General features: G+C 43.1%; 1 protein-coding gene across 1 annotated transcript in view; it reads left to right on the top strand.

The window, feature by feature from the left end:
- COL9A1 (collagen type IX alpha 1 chain) overlaps window positions 1–17,050 on the top strand; it is a 116,733-nt gene that overhangs the window by 50,484 nt on the left and 49,199 nt on the right. The window contains exons 21-28 of the mRNA XM_084813598.1: window positions 2,690–2,743; window positions 4,530–4,583; window positions 5,069–5,122; window positions 5,279–5,332; window positions 7,234–7,287; window positions 9,430–9,474; window positions 10,729–10,782; window positions 10,898–10,951. Coding sequence (XP_084669724.1) covers window positions 2,690–2,743; window positions 4,530–4,583; window positions 5,069–5,122; window positions 5,279–5,332; window positions 7,234–7,287; window positions 9,430–9,474; window positions 10,729–10,782; window positions 10,898–10,951 — 423 coding nt within the window. The remainder of the gene's footprint in view (window positions 1–2,689; window positions 2,744–4,529; window positions 4,584–5,068; window positions 5,123–5,278; window positions 5,333–7,233; window positions 7,288–9,429; window positions 9,475–10,728; window positions 10,783–10,897; window positions 10,952–17,050) is intronic.

Here is a 17,050-nt window from a genome sequence, read left to right as displayed (position 1 = left end):
GGTGGTTATTGATGACTTGACTGCTGATAAAAGCAGCAGGATGAATTCTGAAGTGTATAGGGCTACATTTTCTGCTCAGATTCAGCCAAATGCTACCAAACCAATAGGACGCCATTTCATATTGCAGATGGATAATGACCCAAAACATACAGCAAAAGCTACCCCAGAGTTTCTGAAAGCAAAGAAGTGAGATGTTCTTCAATGGCCAAGACAGTCACCTGTTCTCAACCCAATAGAGTATGCTTTTCACTTACTGAAGACAAGACTGAAGGCAGAAAGACCCACAAACAAACAGCAGCTGAAGGCAGCTGCAGTAAAGGCCTGGCAAAACATCTCGAGGGAGGAAACTCAGCATTTGCTCATGTTCATGGGTTCCAGACTTCAGGCAGTCATTGAGTGCAAAGGATGTTCATCCAGGTATTAAAGGCGATCCTTAAGTTTGAAATGATGTTGGTCTGTTCCATTACTTATGAGCCATCAACGAGGGGTGTGTGTGTGCCACTGGCTGTACTTCCTGAATGGTTAGTTCCGCACTTTTGTCAAACCCCTTGAATTACAGCTGAAAGTCCTGGCTTCGATCCTATCTGAGTGTGTTTCCTTTCAACTTCAATGTGGTGGTATACAGAGGCCAACTGCCAAAACAGTTGTCCTTGTTCCAATATTTCTGGCCCTGACTGTACTTAAGTCTCCCAAATAATCAATAGAACTTAAAAAGTGCTTAACTTTGGCTGGATCACGTTACATATAAATAATAGAATGATCATGACCTTGCATATAAAAACTATGTTGTGTTCACAGCACATTACAATCACACAACGAGGAGACACCCTTGTTTCCTAGTGTATGTAAATGAATCTGTTGATCCACTGCAGTAAGTATTGATAGAAATCTGTACCACAAGCTTGATGGTTTACATAGGACCTATGCTGTATCCTTATTTGTTCATTTGTCAGTTTCAGAACTGGCTACAATAAAGCCTTTTTTGTTATCTATCAACAGCCCACTTTGCATGGTGTCGCGCAAACCCCAAGAAATTTATTTTCAATCAGACTTTGGCTGGTATGATAAAGAGCACTAACAACTAAAGAATGCACTAGGGAGAATGATCAGACTACATAGGAAAAGCAGTGTACCTGAGATACCTCAGTCCTTCTGAGATTCGCATAGAACATATAAACACATGATATCCATAGGAAAACCCAGTATTTTAGAGAAGAGTGGAGCGATCCGACTGTGGCTTTGACTCAAAAAGATCTGAGGAAATATTGGGGTGTGATCAGTGGCAAAAATAGAGGCCAGATTGTCCTTTATTTTGGACTCTTATATAACAATGGACAGTGGGGAAATACATTGTAGAGAACAATTTAATGATTGGATTCAACAGATTAGCAGTGATCCAGAAATGAGATTTTTTAGAATGAAATCTAGAATGGCTACCAGTCTCGGTAGAAGAAGTTCAAAGACTTAGGGCATGATCCTTTGCATGTTTAGATGGAAAAAATTCCTCCAACTCCCAGCATTCTCCAGCCAGTCATGGGGAATGCTGGGAGTTGGAGGACTTTTTTCTTTCTAAACATGCATAGGAATGGAACCTTATATTGTGATTAAAAAATAGTAAAGCCTGGGGGGTGGGGGCGGAATTACCTGCTTCCTGAGTGTTTCACCTCCTTTATTGATCGGTGGGCTCTTTTCACACATTGATAGGTTTGGCTGTTTCGCTGAGCAGAAAAATCAATAAAATATACTACTACTATGGTTATTATTTATTATGCCTTTTTCAGCTCTACTGTATAGGTAGATATATAATTGTGGTGGGCCTGTATTCTGGATAATTTCTAAGCATTGAATCATAATGTGTTCCAAATTATCCAACAGATAAGGGATCTCCAATTCTGCACTACAGGTTTCTAAACACCAAGGATGTATAATGCCATGAGCAAGCTACTTTTTGATGTTCCCCTTACTTTATTGATGTTAACCCTTTTTAATGCCATGAGTCTTCTTCTCTATTGTCAGAACTAAAGTCAAAGTTACCCTTCTGATTTGCAAAGCTGTTATTCACCAGGCTCATTTTGAACTCTCTGAATCTTTTATTGATCAAGAATGAAACTCTGTTATTATAGTCAGGAAACCTATTTTCTTGACTCATCAGAATTGCTGTTTACCATTATGCTTACCATTCACTCATGTTGCCCCATCAGTTTAAATGCATATAGACTTTCTCCACAGTACAGCTTCTTGATTACTTTACATTTTCTCTGATAGCATTGGTGTTTCTTTTTGCTTGTAATTGACTCTTCTGTAAAACATTGCAACAGTTCCACAAAGGATAGTATGTTTTACTTCAATTGGCTGTAGAATAGCATACTTATGTGTTAAGTATGGGGCATAGGGAATTAAAGATGGCAGTGGCTTACAATGAAATATATTTAGAACAAGGATGGGAAACCTCTGATCTGTGGGCCAAACGTGGTCTGCCAGGCCAGGCCATCCAGCCATGGGCTTTTGGATGAGGCCCCCTTCCTAAAGTGTTAAAGGATTAGGGTGTCAGAGCCAAATGCTGTCAGGGGCCAAGCTGCTGTCTTCCCCATTGGCTTCAGTGGCAGTTAATAAATATGTAGTGTATTTGTAGATTGTACTTCCTAATAATCGTATATATATATATATATATATTTTTTTTTTAATATAGGGTGGTCGGGGTCTTGATGGAGAGCCTGGTCCTCGAGGTCTTCCTGGGGCACCTGTAAGTTTATCCATCTGTCAGCAGATCTCTTAGACTGCTGTTAACCTCACCATAGAATTCACAGTGAAATAAATAAGACCAGCTGTCTTGGAACTCCCATTTTAAGAGTCCCCATCTTAGCTTAGATTTTTTTTTTTAAGCCTCTAGCCCAGTAATTGCAAGATTGTGTGCCCAGGCACATTAAGGTGCTGTGGGAAAACGGTTAGTCTGTAATAAGAAAATACATTAAATAAATAATCTATAGACCTTTGGAAGCTCAAAGAACTGCCCACCCACAAATGAGGCTTCCTGTTGCATCCCTGTATGATTGCTTACTTTGGCTTTCCCTTTTCTGGGCAGCCTCTGTTGAGCTCTAATGTGCTGTCTCTGCAACAGTGGGATCATTCAGTTATTCTTGATGTAGAGATGCCACAGAATTTCCCACCCTCAGAGGAGTAGTGTCTGTTGTATCTCTGCATGTTGCTACTCCGGGCTTACCTCCTCCCAGTCAGGGGACACTCTCAGATCAGTATCTCACAGAGAAACACAGGGGTACATACATTAGCATGTCTCACGTCCCCTACTGGTCTTAATTTTGGCATCATTAACCTTAGTAAAATGTGTATTCCTACATGGTGTGGTTGCTCTCACAAAGAGTATTTTATACATTATATGAATACATATGCATAAAGTGGTTGTGATTATTCTGTACTTTTAAGATAAAGTTCCCCCTAAAGCACATGTAATAGTGAAACATGACCATTTCATTTCATGACTAGGCTTGTGGTTTCAGTTGCATTTTATATAACAAGCCCCATTGGACCCGGGCCATGCTTACTGAAGCTGCACTAAAATCCCTGGAGCATCTCACATATCGCTAAGGAAGCATAGGACTTTGGAGCCATGTTCGTTTGTTTGGATAATTTCTAGGCTGCCTTTCTATATTAAATTCCTAGGATAGCACACAATTGATAATAAAATTACAGTAAGACAGCAGACAAAGCAAAGATAAAAGCACAGAAACTGCAGTCATAGAATCAGCAAAATTGTGCAGAGAGCTATACCATGAAACTAAAAACAGTTATAAAAACAGTTGTTCAGGTTTGCTGAAATACTTGGACAAATAAACATGTTTTTGCTTGTTGCCAAAAGGAAAAGAGGTTTGGTGGCAGGGGAGCATCCCTGGAGAGGGCTTAAACTTGCTTCCCTGTATGCATTTCTAAACTTTTCGATTTACAGTAGGCCGAGGACTGACTTTTCTTCAGGCTTCCCTAATCTCGAAGAGTGGGGGATGGTAACACACAAGGGCTTGGGATCCTTCTACAAATGGAAGGGCTCCTTCTGTCCACAGATGGGACTGAGATCCAGCAGAGGATCCCACCAGCGGAAGGGTGGGGAGGCAATTTTTGCCAATTCTCCTCTCCCCCTGCAGCTTCCCCAAACTGTTCCAGAGGGTCCCCAAACCCTCTGGAGCAAATTGTCAGGGGGCCTAAAGGCTCTGGAGGAAGGGAGAATCAGTGAAAGTTGCCTCCCACCTTCCACTGGTGAAAGCATCCTGTGACTGGAATTCTGCTCAAGATGTACTCCTGCCAGTGGGAGTGATGTTAGGATCCCAGCCATTTAATTCCCTATTATCTACAAAACTGCCGTCTTGGCCCATTATTATGAGGCTTATGTGACAATATGCAATTGCAGTTAAGTCTTTGAGAATTTCCCTTACCTTTAGTAATCACTCATGTAACTGTATTTAATTGTTACAAGGACTTTCATTTGAGTTTTGCTGATTACTGTATATATTTCTTTGCAGGGTGATCAAGGACAACAAGGTTCACTGGGAGAGGCAGGTCCCAAAGGGGAAAGAGTATGTTTTTATTTTTTAATAACTGACCAAGTAATTAAGTACCATTAATGTCACAAGCCTACCAGCCCAATCCTGTGCATGTTTACTTGGAAGCAAATCCTTCTACATTCAGTGGGGCTTACTTCCAAGTAATTGTGCAGAGGATTGCAACTTACATCACCTAATGCAGGGGTGGGCAACTTGTGGCCCTCCAGATATTTTGGCCTACAACTCCCATTAGCCCTAGCCAGCATAGCCAGTGGTGAGGCATGATGGGCGCTGTAGGCTAGAACATCTGAAAGGGCCACAAGTTGCCCACCCCTGAAATTTTAATCTGTACTGGATATTGCAGAAAAAAGCATACTGAAATCAAATGGGAAAAACTTAGTTTAATGCTGATATCCTGGCTTAAGTTAATTGGGAGGAGGTATTTTCCTTGCTTTTAACAGATGTGCATCCATTAATAAGTCTGGCACACTTCATTTCTTTCTCTATTATTTTATTAGGGTCCTCAAGGTGTCAGAGGAATTTCTGGCCTTCCTGGCCCTAAAGGAGAAAGTGTATGTATAGTTCAATTATTATTAGTAGTAGTGGCATTTGTAATTTGTATTGCTATCATGTTCAGTTCTCTTGCAAGACTAGGGAAAAGGCATTATGGAACCAGCGTGATTTGCATAATTCCAATGTGTTATATAACATGCTATTTCTTCCTCAAGGGCTTACCTGGAGTGAATGGCCGTGAAGGGATCCCTGCCATGCCAGGAAAAAAGGTACTTAAAGTTAATTTACCCTGCTGTTTAATTCATATTTTTCTAAATTAATACATTGTGTGGATTAGGAAAAGAAACCATGGAGAGTGAGTGCATATTAGAAGAATTCATAGAGAATACAACCATCAGTCATTGTTAGCCATATTAGTTAAATGGAGCCTCTTCATATTCAAAAGCATCAATGGTGTCTCCCAAAAGTGAGAGCGCTAAAGTCCCACTCGCCCTGTCAAGTCACTCCCACCACACCTTCCATTGTCCCCACCCATCGAGAGCTTCTCCTTCCTTCCTTCCTTCCTTCCTTCCTTCTGTCTGTCCTTCCTTCCTTCCTTCCTTCCTTCCTTCCTTCCTTCCTTCCTCCAGCTCTGCCAATGGAAGGCCCTCCTGTCAGCAGTGATAGTTAAATGGCTTGAACCACCATGTTCAGAGGCAGTATACCTCCGAAAACCATATGCTGGAGCAGGCAATGAGGGACAATTATTGCTTCCATGTTTGTAAGTTTCTCAGAGGCATTTTGACCAGAAACTGTTGGAAACAATGCTGAACAAGATGGATATGAAAGTCACAAACTGGAGCAGAGGCAGGGCCTGAGCCACAGACAGCACACACACAAAATAATTTCCCTTCCAAAAATGACCCATCCCATTGACCCATAATTTACTGCAGTATTCTGGTGGGACTTGCTCTGAATTGCTCCATGCTCTGAATTGCTCTTTCTGTAGCCCCACCTCTGGACTTCCCATGTTTCCAGAGACAAAAATGGGGAGGATTCCAGGCTACCAGCCTCTTAAAGGAATTCAGCAATCATGGCTTCTTCATCACACAATGCATAATTAACTTGCACAATTCATACCACAAAGTGTGATGATGGCCAATATTTATTTTATTTATTATTAACAATTATATACTGCCTTATCTGCTAAAAAGCCATCAAAACAATTTGACAAATCCATGGAAGACAGGTGTTCTTAGTTCAGTCACTAGGATAGCTGAATGGAGTTGCCCTGTTTAGAGGTAGCTTACTTCTCAATAACAGATGATTCTGGGGAGAGACAACAGGGGAGGGCAATCATGATCTGTTCGTGGGTTTGCTGGAAGGATCTGCCTGGCCCCTGCTGAAAGATGAATGCGGAACCTGATGGCACTTTGATCTGACCCAGCATGGATCTTCTTATGTCTTATGCCAAATGCTGAATTACCACTCAAGTCCCACAGAGATCCCCCCAATTAAGCACCCCCTTCATTTCCCCTTCAATTAATTCTTCACAAACATTAATTTCCTTTGATAGGGAAATTACCTCGATAGGTAAATTCCCATTTTTCTTACTCCACTCAGTCATGGCACTTCTTCATTCTTTGGCGGTTTGTGTGTGGGGAGGGAATGGTGGATCCCTGTCGGTGGTGAACCTTGTAAGCCTTATATATTTACCTGTGCTGGCAGGAAGTGAACTTTGTAAGCCTTATATATTTACCTGTGCTGGCTAGAGCCCTAGAAACTCTTGGTTAGGTCCCAACTACTATCTAAAGTGCAAATTAATAAATAATATTTCACTGTAGAGCCTCTGCCTTCCCTTCAGTATGCCCTGGGCTGAGGTGGCTTTTGTACAGGTGCTGAAAAATGATACATTGCAGAAAATACTCCAATATCTGTTTGTTTTGCCTGACACATTTCAAGAACCACAAACAGATATTGGATTCATTTATATTAGTGTTGGCCCCTCCCCAATTTTCTTATCAGTTGCATTTGTACCCATGGGATGGCTACCCACCCATAACCTAACATACTCTTTGCATGGTTCTGTATTAGATGGCTACCTGTAGAAATATACTAGTTCTTGCTGTTCAAAAAAATAAGTTTCTCTAACAACAATTTTCATTAGATTAATGCAAACATTTTCTTTCAGGGTGAACCAGGCAAACCAGGCCCTCCGGGTGATATAGGAGCTCAGGGACTGCCAGTAAGTGTCTTCTGCATTTAAAATTAAAACACAATTACATTTCCAGGACAAACAGAAGCCAGTTGCTTAGTGAGTGAGCTTACATTTTCTGTAATGACAGCTTGTGCATGGTAGGGAAAGACCAGGGAAGCCTTGGGGAGTGGAATCTTTAAGGGCTTTTCTACATGAGGCATTTATCGTGCACTCAACTTTCCCTACTCACTGTTGTTTACAGGTTCTTTAGTTGACCCTCCATGTTTGCTTCTGTGTCTAACCATCATTTTTGTTGATTTTTTTTTAGAGCAGGTAAAATGTAGCGTTTAATTGAGACAGCAAAAGAAAGCGCTATTTCCTCTTGTGTATTTGCACTATTCTGCTATACCACAGAGCCACCTAGAGGTTATGTAGTGGAAAAGCAGCAAAGAAAATGCTCTTTGGTGCTCGGATCTCAGTTCTGTAGTGGTACTGAAATAGATACAGCAGATTAACAGCTGATTAAAAACTTTGTGTAGAAAAGCTCACAGCTCATAAATGCTGTTAGTTGCATATGATGAGGGTAAGTTCCAACATATTACAGCTGTGATTTTTTTTTAAAGCTACTGAAGTGCATGTCAAGGATTTTTGTTTGATCCTGATGCTTTCCTACATGGCCAATGGCCATGCTGGCTAGAAAGAATGGGAGTTGCAGTGCAACACATCTGGAAGCCACCAGTTTGGGGAACGCTACTCGAGATGAACTTTGTGCCACTTCCATGCCTGCAAATCCATGCTTCTTGCAAGGGAGTTGCTGCCACTCAAAACTGGCCTCTGTTTCTAGCTGTCAGTTTTGTTAGAAATAAAACTGATGCAATTTCATTCATGCTTTTGAAATTTTCTAATCAGGAATCAACTTAAACATGTACTTAAGAGGTATTCACACTAGTTTGTTGAGGGGCCAAGGGGTGGTTAATCACATGGGCCTTGGTTGATTCCCCACCACTATGGATTTGCATACATTGAGCCATTTTCTGTCATAACTTGGCACACTCACAGAAGGCCCAACACTACAGGAGACATTCCTCTGATACAGAATATTTATAATTTATAATAGGTTGAGGGAACGCTGCTATTCATTTGAAACTCACCTACTTACCAGGGCTTCCCTATTCATTTCAACAGGGGAAATATCTGCATATTGCTTTACATGAATCTATGTGAAATTATTAGATGGAGTGGAGCAGTGCACATGGGAACCGTTGGAATCCAGGGCCATGGGCTGTAAAGAACTATACCTTGTATAGTCTGCCTTGGAGTTGGTGCTCCCTCTTTTTGCACATATGCCCCAATTGAGCTCTAGTTGTTCACCACTATTCATGATTAATCCTATATACTAGTACAGAACTTATTCTCTGAGAGCTTATCCTTATGTACCCAAAATGGCATCATCCATGCACAAAAGGGAGGTATCAGCATGGTTAGGGGAGGTCCAAGATTTGCAGGAGGACAAAAAAACTGTAGGGAACACCCCCGTCCCTCGGGGGACACATACACCAAAACAGTCCAATGAGGACTGAGCATGCTCAGTGCCCACAGAGTGCTGACTGACTGTTGGGGTTAAAAATGGAAGACTGAGGGGAATGGAGTGGAGTATCCTGGAAAAGGGAACAGCTGCTTAGCTGGAACCCTGAACAGGAGCACTCCACACTGCAACAGTTTGTTACAGGTCCTACTTGTAGCACCAGAATATGGATGCACATCAAACTGAGAGTGATGCTGTACAGATAGACTTCTTGTGCATGTGCAAATGCAAGTGTCGTCTGTCTGCTCAGCATTACTTTCTGTTTGATATTCATCTAAATGCACATCCCCATTCACTCTTTGGCGGTGCCGGTCAGGCATCAGTATGTGCAGCTAGGGCTAGATTAAGGCAAGCATGCTAATGTACCATGCAACCTTTTGCTCCATTTTGGCTTATTTTATTGAGGTAATGACTAATTTTTCTTATATTGCTGGTGAGCTGGGATTGTGAGGCTTTGTTAATGAGTATTTGTAGCATGTCAGAAAATTGTTACAGAGTAAATAGCTTTAAAACCTTTACGGCAAGAAATTATAACTATATAGAACATTTCAGTCATGTTAAAAATGTGTGTGTGTGTGTGGTTTTTTTGTTTGTTTGTTTTTTAGGGTTTACCTGGCTCTCTTGGAGCAAAAGGTGTTGCTGGCCTAAAGGTAAAATGTTCCAGGCAATTTGGGAAATACTTTAGTCTGTTACAGGTGGATTTTGTATTCCGCTCTTTCTCCAAGGAGTTCAGGGCAGCATGCATGAGCGTACCCCATTTTATCCTTACAACAATCCTGTGGGGTAGATAAGGAAAGAGAGAGAAATTAGCCCAGAAAGCATCATCGCTGAGTAGGGATTTGGACCCAGGTCTCCATGGTGCAAATCCAACATGCTAGCCACAATACTGTGCTTACTCTGCCTTGTTTCCATTAATGGGCCTATTTCTGGGATCACCCTTAGTACAAGTAGCTATTATTGCTGCCATAATCTCAGAAATATATTCAATACAAACAGTACTTGGACTTGATTTTGTGCTTCCCTTTGGTACTGGCACCAGAACCAGCCAAATGCAGTGAAAATATCAGAAGTTACCGTGACTCTGCTCATCATATAAAGCCCTTCCTCTGCCATAGTGCTCCCCTGACCTCTTTTTGTATGGCTGCCTCCAGCTCGACACCACCCTACCTCTGTCTTGATCTGCAAATCTTACTAATTTAGTGATAAGAGACCCAATAGAGATATCAAACAAAGGAAGTACCCAATTGCAGGCTGGGGAGGAAATGGGGGGAGGAGGAAGGTTATGGAAGTAAAATGAGGAGAAAAATGACTATTTGGGAATACTGTTTTTAATGCTGACTAGAAGGGATGACAAAAATAAAGGGCAATATGTTTAGAGGTTTGGAATAAGGTTTTTGTTTTTTTTAAAGCTTGCTTAGAAGCAGATACAGTGGACTGTCCCATGGGTCATAGGATATATAGCATATAAGAAACAATGAAAAGATCAGGGAATGTTGAGCTACGAAGAAAGAAGGACATGTAGAAATAACAGCAATTTTTAAGTTATGGTCTGCTTCTGGATTTTACCATAGGACTGGATTGGAAAGAAAGTATATGACTTATTATACAGGAAGAATGAACTATTTTCTAAGGGTTTGAATGAGGTGGGAAATAATTCAGGAAAGACACAAGCAGAGAATTATTTTGCTAGCATTGCTATTAGCGAGCATTGATGAAGGAGATGTCAGGAGATGTCTTGGGGTGGGAATGGGAGTAGAAAATGAATAGAAAAGAGAGAGAGAGCTCAAAGTTTGTGGTGTATTCTTTTAAATGTATTTTAGCTTGCTCATTTTCATGTAGCTCTACTGAAATGGCATGAAAGTGGTACCTGCTTTAATTTAGCTAACCTCCTTTCTCTCCAACAGGGTAATGCGGGCCCTCCTGGGATACCTGGCTTGATGGGGAATTCGGGTAAACCTGTAAGATAATTTCTATCTCAAGTTTCCTATTTTTAGTTTTATTTGTACTAAAATGTTTGCATTTTGTGCAGAATCAGTTTTCAAGCATGTTCTGTTCTTCTAACCCCGCAAACAGGGAGATCAAGGGCCACAGGGAGTACAAGGACCAATCGGACCCAGAGGCCCACCAGTAAGTTCACTTGTTCTGCTCTCTGTATTAGGTTCTGGATTTTCAGGCTGACAATGGAAGAAATAATGTCTGTACAAAAATGATTCATTTTGCTTGTCTGTTATGTAGACTCTTAACTTCCATAGCAATTTCTTTCAGACCTGCATTAACCATGCACATTTGCAGTGCATGCTGATTTATAGTACAAATGACCTCAGCCCCAAAACTCTGCAGTGAATTAAAACAATCCAACCAAATCTCAGTCTGCAGCTAGAACCTTATTTTGCACACAGGTACATCCACATCACGTAGAGTTTTCATGGAACCAAAGGCCTTTTCACACAGTTCCACAGATTTGGGGTGTGTGTGTGTGAGCTTGGGCTGAATTCCACCTGCACTGCTACAGGCTGAAGCAGCTTGTGTGTCTCCTGACTGCACATTCACACCTTTATCATTATTGAGAAGCCATCTGAGTATTGTGCTAGCTCCAACCCCTCAGCTGCCCCACAAACACCCAGGTAGCTGATCGCCTTTACTAGGTGACAGGATAAACCAGGATCTAATTGGGGGGCACAGGATGCTTTTGTGAAACAATTCGTGTTCTTGTTACTGGCATCTCTGACTATAGATATTTCAAAGACATTCTTAGCTCAGAGGTTTTACTAAGGGCAAGAAAAGATACTGGAAAAGGAAAGAGAGAACAAAAATGTTAACCAAGTCTTTCTCTTAAAAAAAAAAAAGGCTCAGTAAACTCTAAACAAGGTCCCAAATGCATCTCATTGAGTGTTAAATATTCTTTATGGCAGAGAATGAGTGCATAGAGCTCATCTGTCATCTTAGTCAAGGCTGGATTAGGATGATTTACAGCAGCTTCCTCCATGCTGGTGTCCTCCAGATGTTTCATACGACAATTCCCAGCATTCCTTACCATTGGCCATGCTGGCTGGGGCTGATGGGAGTTGTAGTCCAAAACATCTGGAGGGCATCAAGGGGAAGGCTGACTTACAGCCTGCAGGCTTCTCCCAACCTGCCACCCCTTTTCTGCAGCCTTCAGGAAGCCAGGGAGAACTGCAGTGTGTATGGTCCTTATAAGCTCTTGATATGGCTGAGAAAAAATCCCTCTGTACTGCCACTGCCAGCTGTACTACTGTGAAATCATACAAAGCGAGTTTTGTTAATCACTGTAATGTCATTGTTACATCACTGTGATGTCATTATCACATCTCACTGGGTAGGCAGGACTGCTCAAAATAATGCCAGTTGGCAGTTAATAGAAGATAAAATGGCTGAAACCTTTCATCGTTGCCTGGGCTAAAGGGACTGTTAAAAGCATCAGTAAATACAGAAGTGATGATACAGAACTATACTTCAAAGGTACATTGTTTCCTATGATCACATCACATATTTCTGTGTTTCTAGCTTTTTAGTAGAGAATTAGCAAAACACATGTTACTCCATTATGTCTGCAAATGTAGAAATGGGTACTTTTAAACAATTTTTCTAAAGACATAAATAGGTAACACCATCATATACAGTCAGGGCCAGAAATTTTGGAACAAGGATAACTGTTTTGGCAGTTATACACCACCACATCTGTACACCACATCATTGAAGTTGAAAGGAAACACACCCAGATGGGAGCGAAGTCAGGACTTTCAGCTGTAATTCAAGGGGTTTGACAAAAGTGGGGCACTAACCGTTCAGGAAGTACAGCCAGTGGCATACACACACACCCATCGTTGGTGGCTCATAAGTAAGGAACAAATGGCTGACAAGCAGCTGCATGGCCAGGTGTGGCCTGTTTCCTGGGTACCCCATGACCAATCAAGCAGATAAAAGGCCTGGAGGTGGTTCTGAGTGTTACATTTGCATTTGGTAGCTGTTCACTGGAACTCCCAACATGAGGTCCAAAGAAGTGTCCGTGTGAGGGAAGGAGGACATCATTAGGCCGAGGAAACAAATAAACCCATCAGAGAGATAGCAAAAACATTGGGAGTGGCCAATATAACAGTGTGGAGCAGTGGTTCTCAACCTTCCTAATGCCGCGACCCTTTAATACAGTTCCTCATGCTGTGGTGACCCCCAACCATAAAATTATTTTCGTTGCTACTTCATAACTGTAATTTTGCTACAGTTATGAATCATAATGTAAATATCTGATATGCAGGATGTATTTTCATTGTTACAAATTGAACATAATTAAAGCATAGTGATTAATCACAAAACCAATATGTAATTATATATTGTGAAATATTTATTTCTAATTACAAATAAATGAAATTTTGTCTTGAAGCATGGTGTAGCATGGGTAATAGTCTTACTATAACAACCCCAAATTGGGACTGGAGTATTGGACTGGAGAGGAGCAGACAGCATCTACAACTTACATAACCCATCAGATCAGGCATGAACTCAGCTGGTGGAATTCAAGATGGTCAGAAAATAAGACACTTGGGTCGGGAAGTCCAAGAGCCTCCTCCTTGATTAGGTATCTCCCCGCTTGATTAGGGATCTCGGCAGGATGAAAGACATCCTCTGTGGTGAAAGAGACTCACCTTCTATCTAGGCCACTTTCCCCAACCTGCTGCTTGCCTGTTGTGCTGAACAACTCCTAGCATCCCCAGCCTGTTCAGTTGGCCAAGCTGGCTGGGGATGATGGGAGATGCTGTGCAACACATTGGGAAGGCACCAGATTGGGGAAGGCTAAGCACCTCATCATATTCTCAACACATGGAAAAAGAGACTTTGATTGTTTCTTTATTATTTATTTCATAGATTTATTTATCGCTTATCATATTTTTAAAAAATATCTCTGAGCAGTTAAAGATGTCAGGAGTGGGGGCTGTGGAGAAAGGAGGTGGGGCTTCAGGAGAGAGTGAGCCCACCCCAACATCATCCTGCCCCCAGAGGTTGTCCCAGGAGGCAATCTGGCCCCTGGGGCCAGAACAGTTCCCCATCCCTGGACCAGAGTTCATTCCAACTCTGATGGTATGATTTTATCCCTCTGCATCTTTATGTTCTCCTCCCGGTCTTTTCCTTTTCCTTCTCCCTTACTCCCTCACCCCACGTCTTGCCATTTGCTTTGTGTCATTGCTCCCTTAAAAAACTGAAAGTTACTATAAAACTTTATAAACTAAAACACACACAGCAGTTGGAGGCAGATGGTCTGATCTCTGGCGCACAATCCACCAGGGCGTTCCCCTGTGTGTGCCCCACACTGAAAGCACTTGCACTTTCAATGGGGCTTGTGCAGGAGCATGTCTTGGTGGGTCAGGTCCCATGTTAGCATGAATTTGGTAGCAGGAAGAATTATGTTTGGATTTTCTGCTTCAGGCACCCAAATACCTTGGTCCTGCCCAGGAAGTGAGCCCCGCTGTCAGTTCAATAGGGGCTTACTGTCAGGTAAGCTTACTCCCACATAAGCACACATTTAATTGCAGCCTTAATGACACCAATAAATAGCTCACTCACCCCATTTGACTGCCTCTCCAGTGTTCCCTTCCAACAGGGCCATTTTGCACATGCCCAAGACCTTTGCACATGATCAAGAGGCCCACTCTGCATCTTCTCACAGCTGCAACTCTGCACATGCTCAGAGACACCGTTCCTCTCTTTACGTAAAAGGCCAAGACAGGGGCGGGAAGCCAGGCAATAACTTCAAAATCCACAACTGGGCAATTGGGCAACTCTGGATAAAATCCAACTATAGCCCTTCTTAGAGTAGACCCATTAAATGAACGGGACTTAAAACTGTCATGACTACCTTGGGGTTGGACTCGATGGCCTTATAGGACCCTTCCTACCCTACTATTCTATGATTCTATGAACGTCAGTCCCATTCATTTCAATGTGTCTACCTTAAGTAGGGCTTTAGTTGGATTTTACCCAAAGATTCTGGGCTTCTTTTGACGGTTAACCTCGAAGGGTTGGCTCAAGACCGAACTCCTCATCCCCATCCCTATCCTCTCTCGCCTCCTGGATAGGCCCGTCTCCGGAACTCTTCACATGGTCGGAGGCAAGCCCTGGGCCTCTTGCAAAGCCTGCCCACGAAGCCTGCCATGAAACCCCACCGGTCCCATCCAGCGCCTGGCGCCCCTCCGAGCTCACCCCGGAGCAGCGGGACACAACAGCGACGCCTTTGTGTAGTGAAGAGACGAGAGCGAGGCGAGACGGGAGTGGGGTGGCGAGGGAGAGAGAAGCCAGCGGGGGCGGGCAGAAAAGCCCCCTCGGGGGCGGCAGCTCGCCATTGGCCCGACGCCTCCACCACTCGCCATCGGAGCTGAGCGTATTGTAAGCGTCGCGTTGGCGAGACGCGCAGCGCGCCCCGTCAGAGCCACCGGGCTAGCTGTAATCCACCCAGCTGAGCCCTTCCAAGTTGTCGTAGTGATGGTCTAAGGCGACCGCTGTGAAAGGGTTGTTCGACCCCCAAAGGGGTCACGACCCACAGGTTGAGAACCACTGGTGTGGAGCATCCTGAAAAAGAAGGAATTAACTGGCAAGCTCAGCAAAAGGCCTGGAAGACCACGGAAGATAACTAAAGTGGATGACTGCAGAATTCTGCTCATGGTGAAGAGGAACGCTTTCACAACATCTAGCCAGTTCAGGAACGCTCTTGCGGAGGTAGGCATGTCATTATCAACATCTACAGTCAAGAGATGGCTTTATGAATGTAAATACAGAGGCTTCACAACACGGTGTAAACCACTGGTAACGCTCAAGAACAGAAAGGCCAAATTAGCCTTTGCCAGCAAACACCTACAAAAGCCTGCCCAGTTCTGGAATAAGATTCTTTGGACTGATGAAACCAAGATGAACTTGTACCAGAATGATGGGAAGAGAACAGTATGGAGAAGGAAAGGAACAGCTCATGATCCAAAGCATACCACATCATCTGTCAAACATGGTGGAGGCAGTGTTATGGCATGGGCATGTATGGCTGCCAATGAAACCGGGTCACTGGTGTTTATTGATGACCTGACTGCTGATAAAAGCAGCAGGACGAATTCTGAAGTGTATAGGGCTATATTTTCTGCTCAGATTCAGCCAAATGCTGCCAAACTGATAGGACACCGCTTCATATTGCAGATGGATAATGACCCAAAACATACAGCAAAAGCTACCCCAGAGTTTCTGAAGGCAAAGAAGTGAGATGTTCTTCAATGGCCAAGTCAGTCATCTATTCTCAACCCAATAGAGTATGCTTTTCACTTACTGAAGACAAGACTGAAGGCAGAAAGACCCACAAACAAGCAGCAGCTGAAGGCAGCTGCAGTAAAGGCCTGGCAAAGCATCTCGAGGGAGGAAACTCAGCATTTGGCCATGTCCGTAGGTTCCAGACTTCAGGCAGTCATTGGGTGCAAAGGATTTTCATCCAGGTATTAAAGGTGATCCTTAAGTTTGAAATGATGTTGGTTTGTTCCATTACTTATGAGCGACCAACGATGGGTGTGTGTGTATGCCACTGGCTGTACTTCCTGAATGGTTAGTGCCCCACTTTTGTCAAACCCCTTGTATTACAGCTGAAAGTCCTGACTTCGCTCCCATCTGGGTGTGTTTCCTTTCAACTTCAATGTGGTGGTGTACAGAGGCCAACTGCCGAAACAGTTATCCTTGTTCCGATATTTCTGTCTCTGACTGTAGATTATTGTGGCATCCTGTCACGAATGTGGCATAGCCAATGTCCTTTTTAGTGGTAGTGGGCTTCTATAGAGGGAATGAGGATGAATGGGCTGACGGAGGGCCAACCTGATTGTCATAATCCCCAGATCTCCTCTTTCAGAAAGTTCTTCTGTCTGGGTTACTTCTCTTTCCCCGCCCCCTGTCTGTCTTTACTAGCATCTGTTGAGCTAAGAGAACAACCCTAACCCACAGAACTGCTGGTTGGAGGGGTTAAGATGCGATGGAAGTACCTGTCATTTGGTGGAATGGCATGCACCCTGCAGAAGTCTCCATGGGCTTAGACCTACAGCTGGCAGTGTTTCCACTGGTTGTAGTCCCCAAAATGGGGCATTTTGGGAAAAGGGACAGCCTTGCATCTGCTAGATCCAAAGCCCCTCACTCCTCTGAAGAGCTCCAGGGTTAGGCCTGGTAACTACACCAGCCTGGAGCTGGCATAGGTTC

Source organism: Heloderma suspectum, chromosome 1 (assembly GCF_057233095.1).
Source record: "Heloderma suspectum isolate Gila_16-S chromosome 1, 16-S_ref, whole genome shotgun sequence".
Classification (NCBI taxonomy): domain Eukaryota; kingdom Metazoa; phylum Chordata; class Lepidosauria; order Squamata; family Helodermatidae; genus Heloderma; species Heloderma suspectum.
Note: the sequence above shows the minus strand (reverse complement) of the source record. Positions and strands in the feature narration are given on the sequence as shown.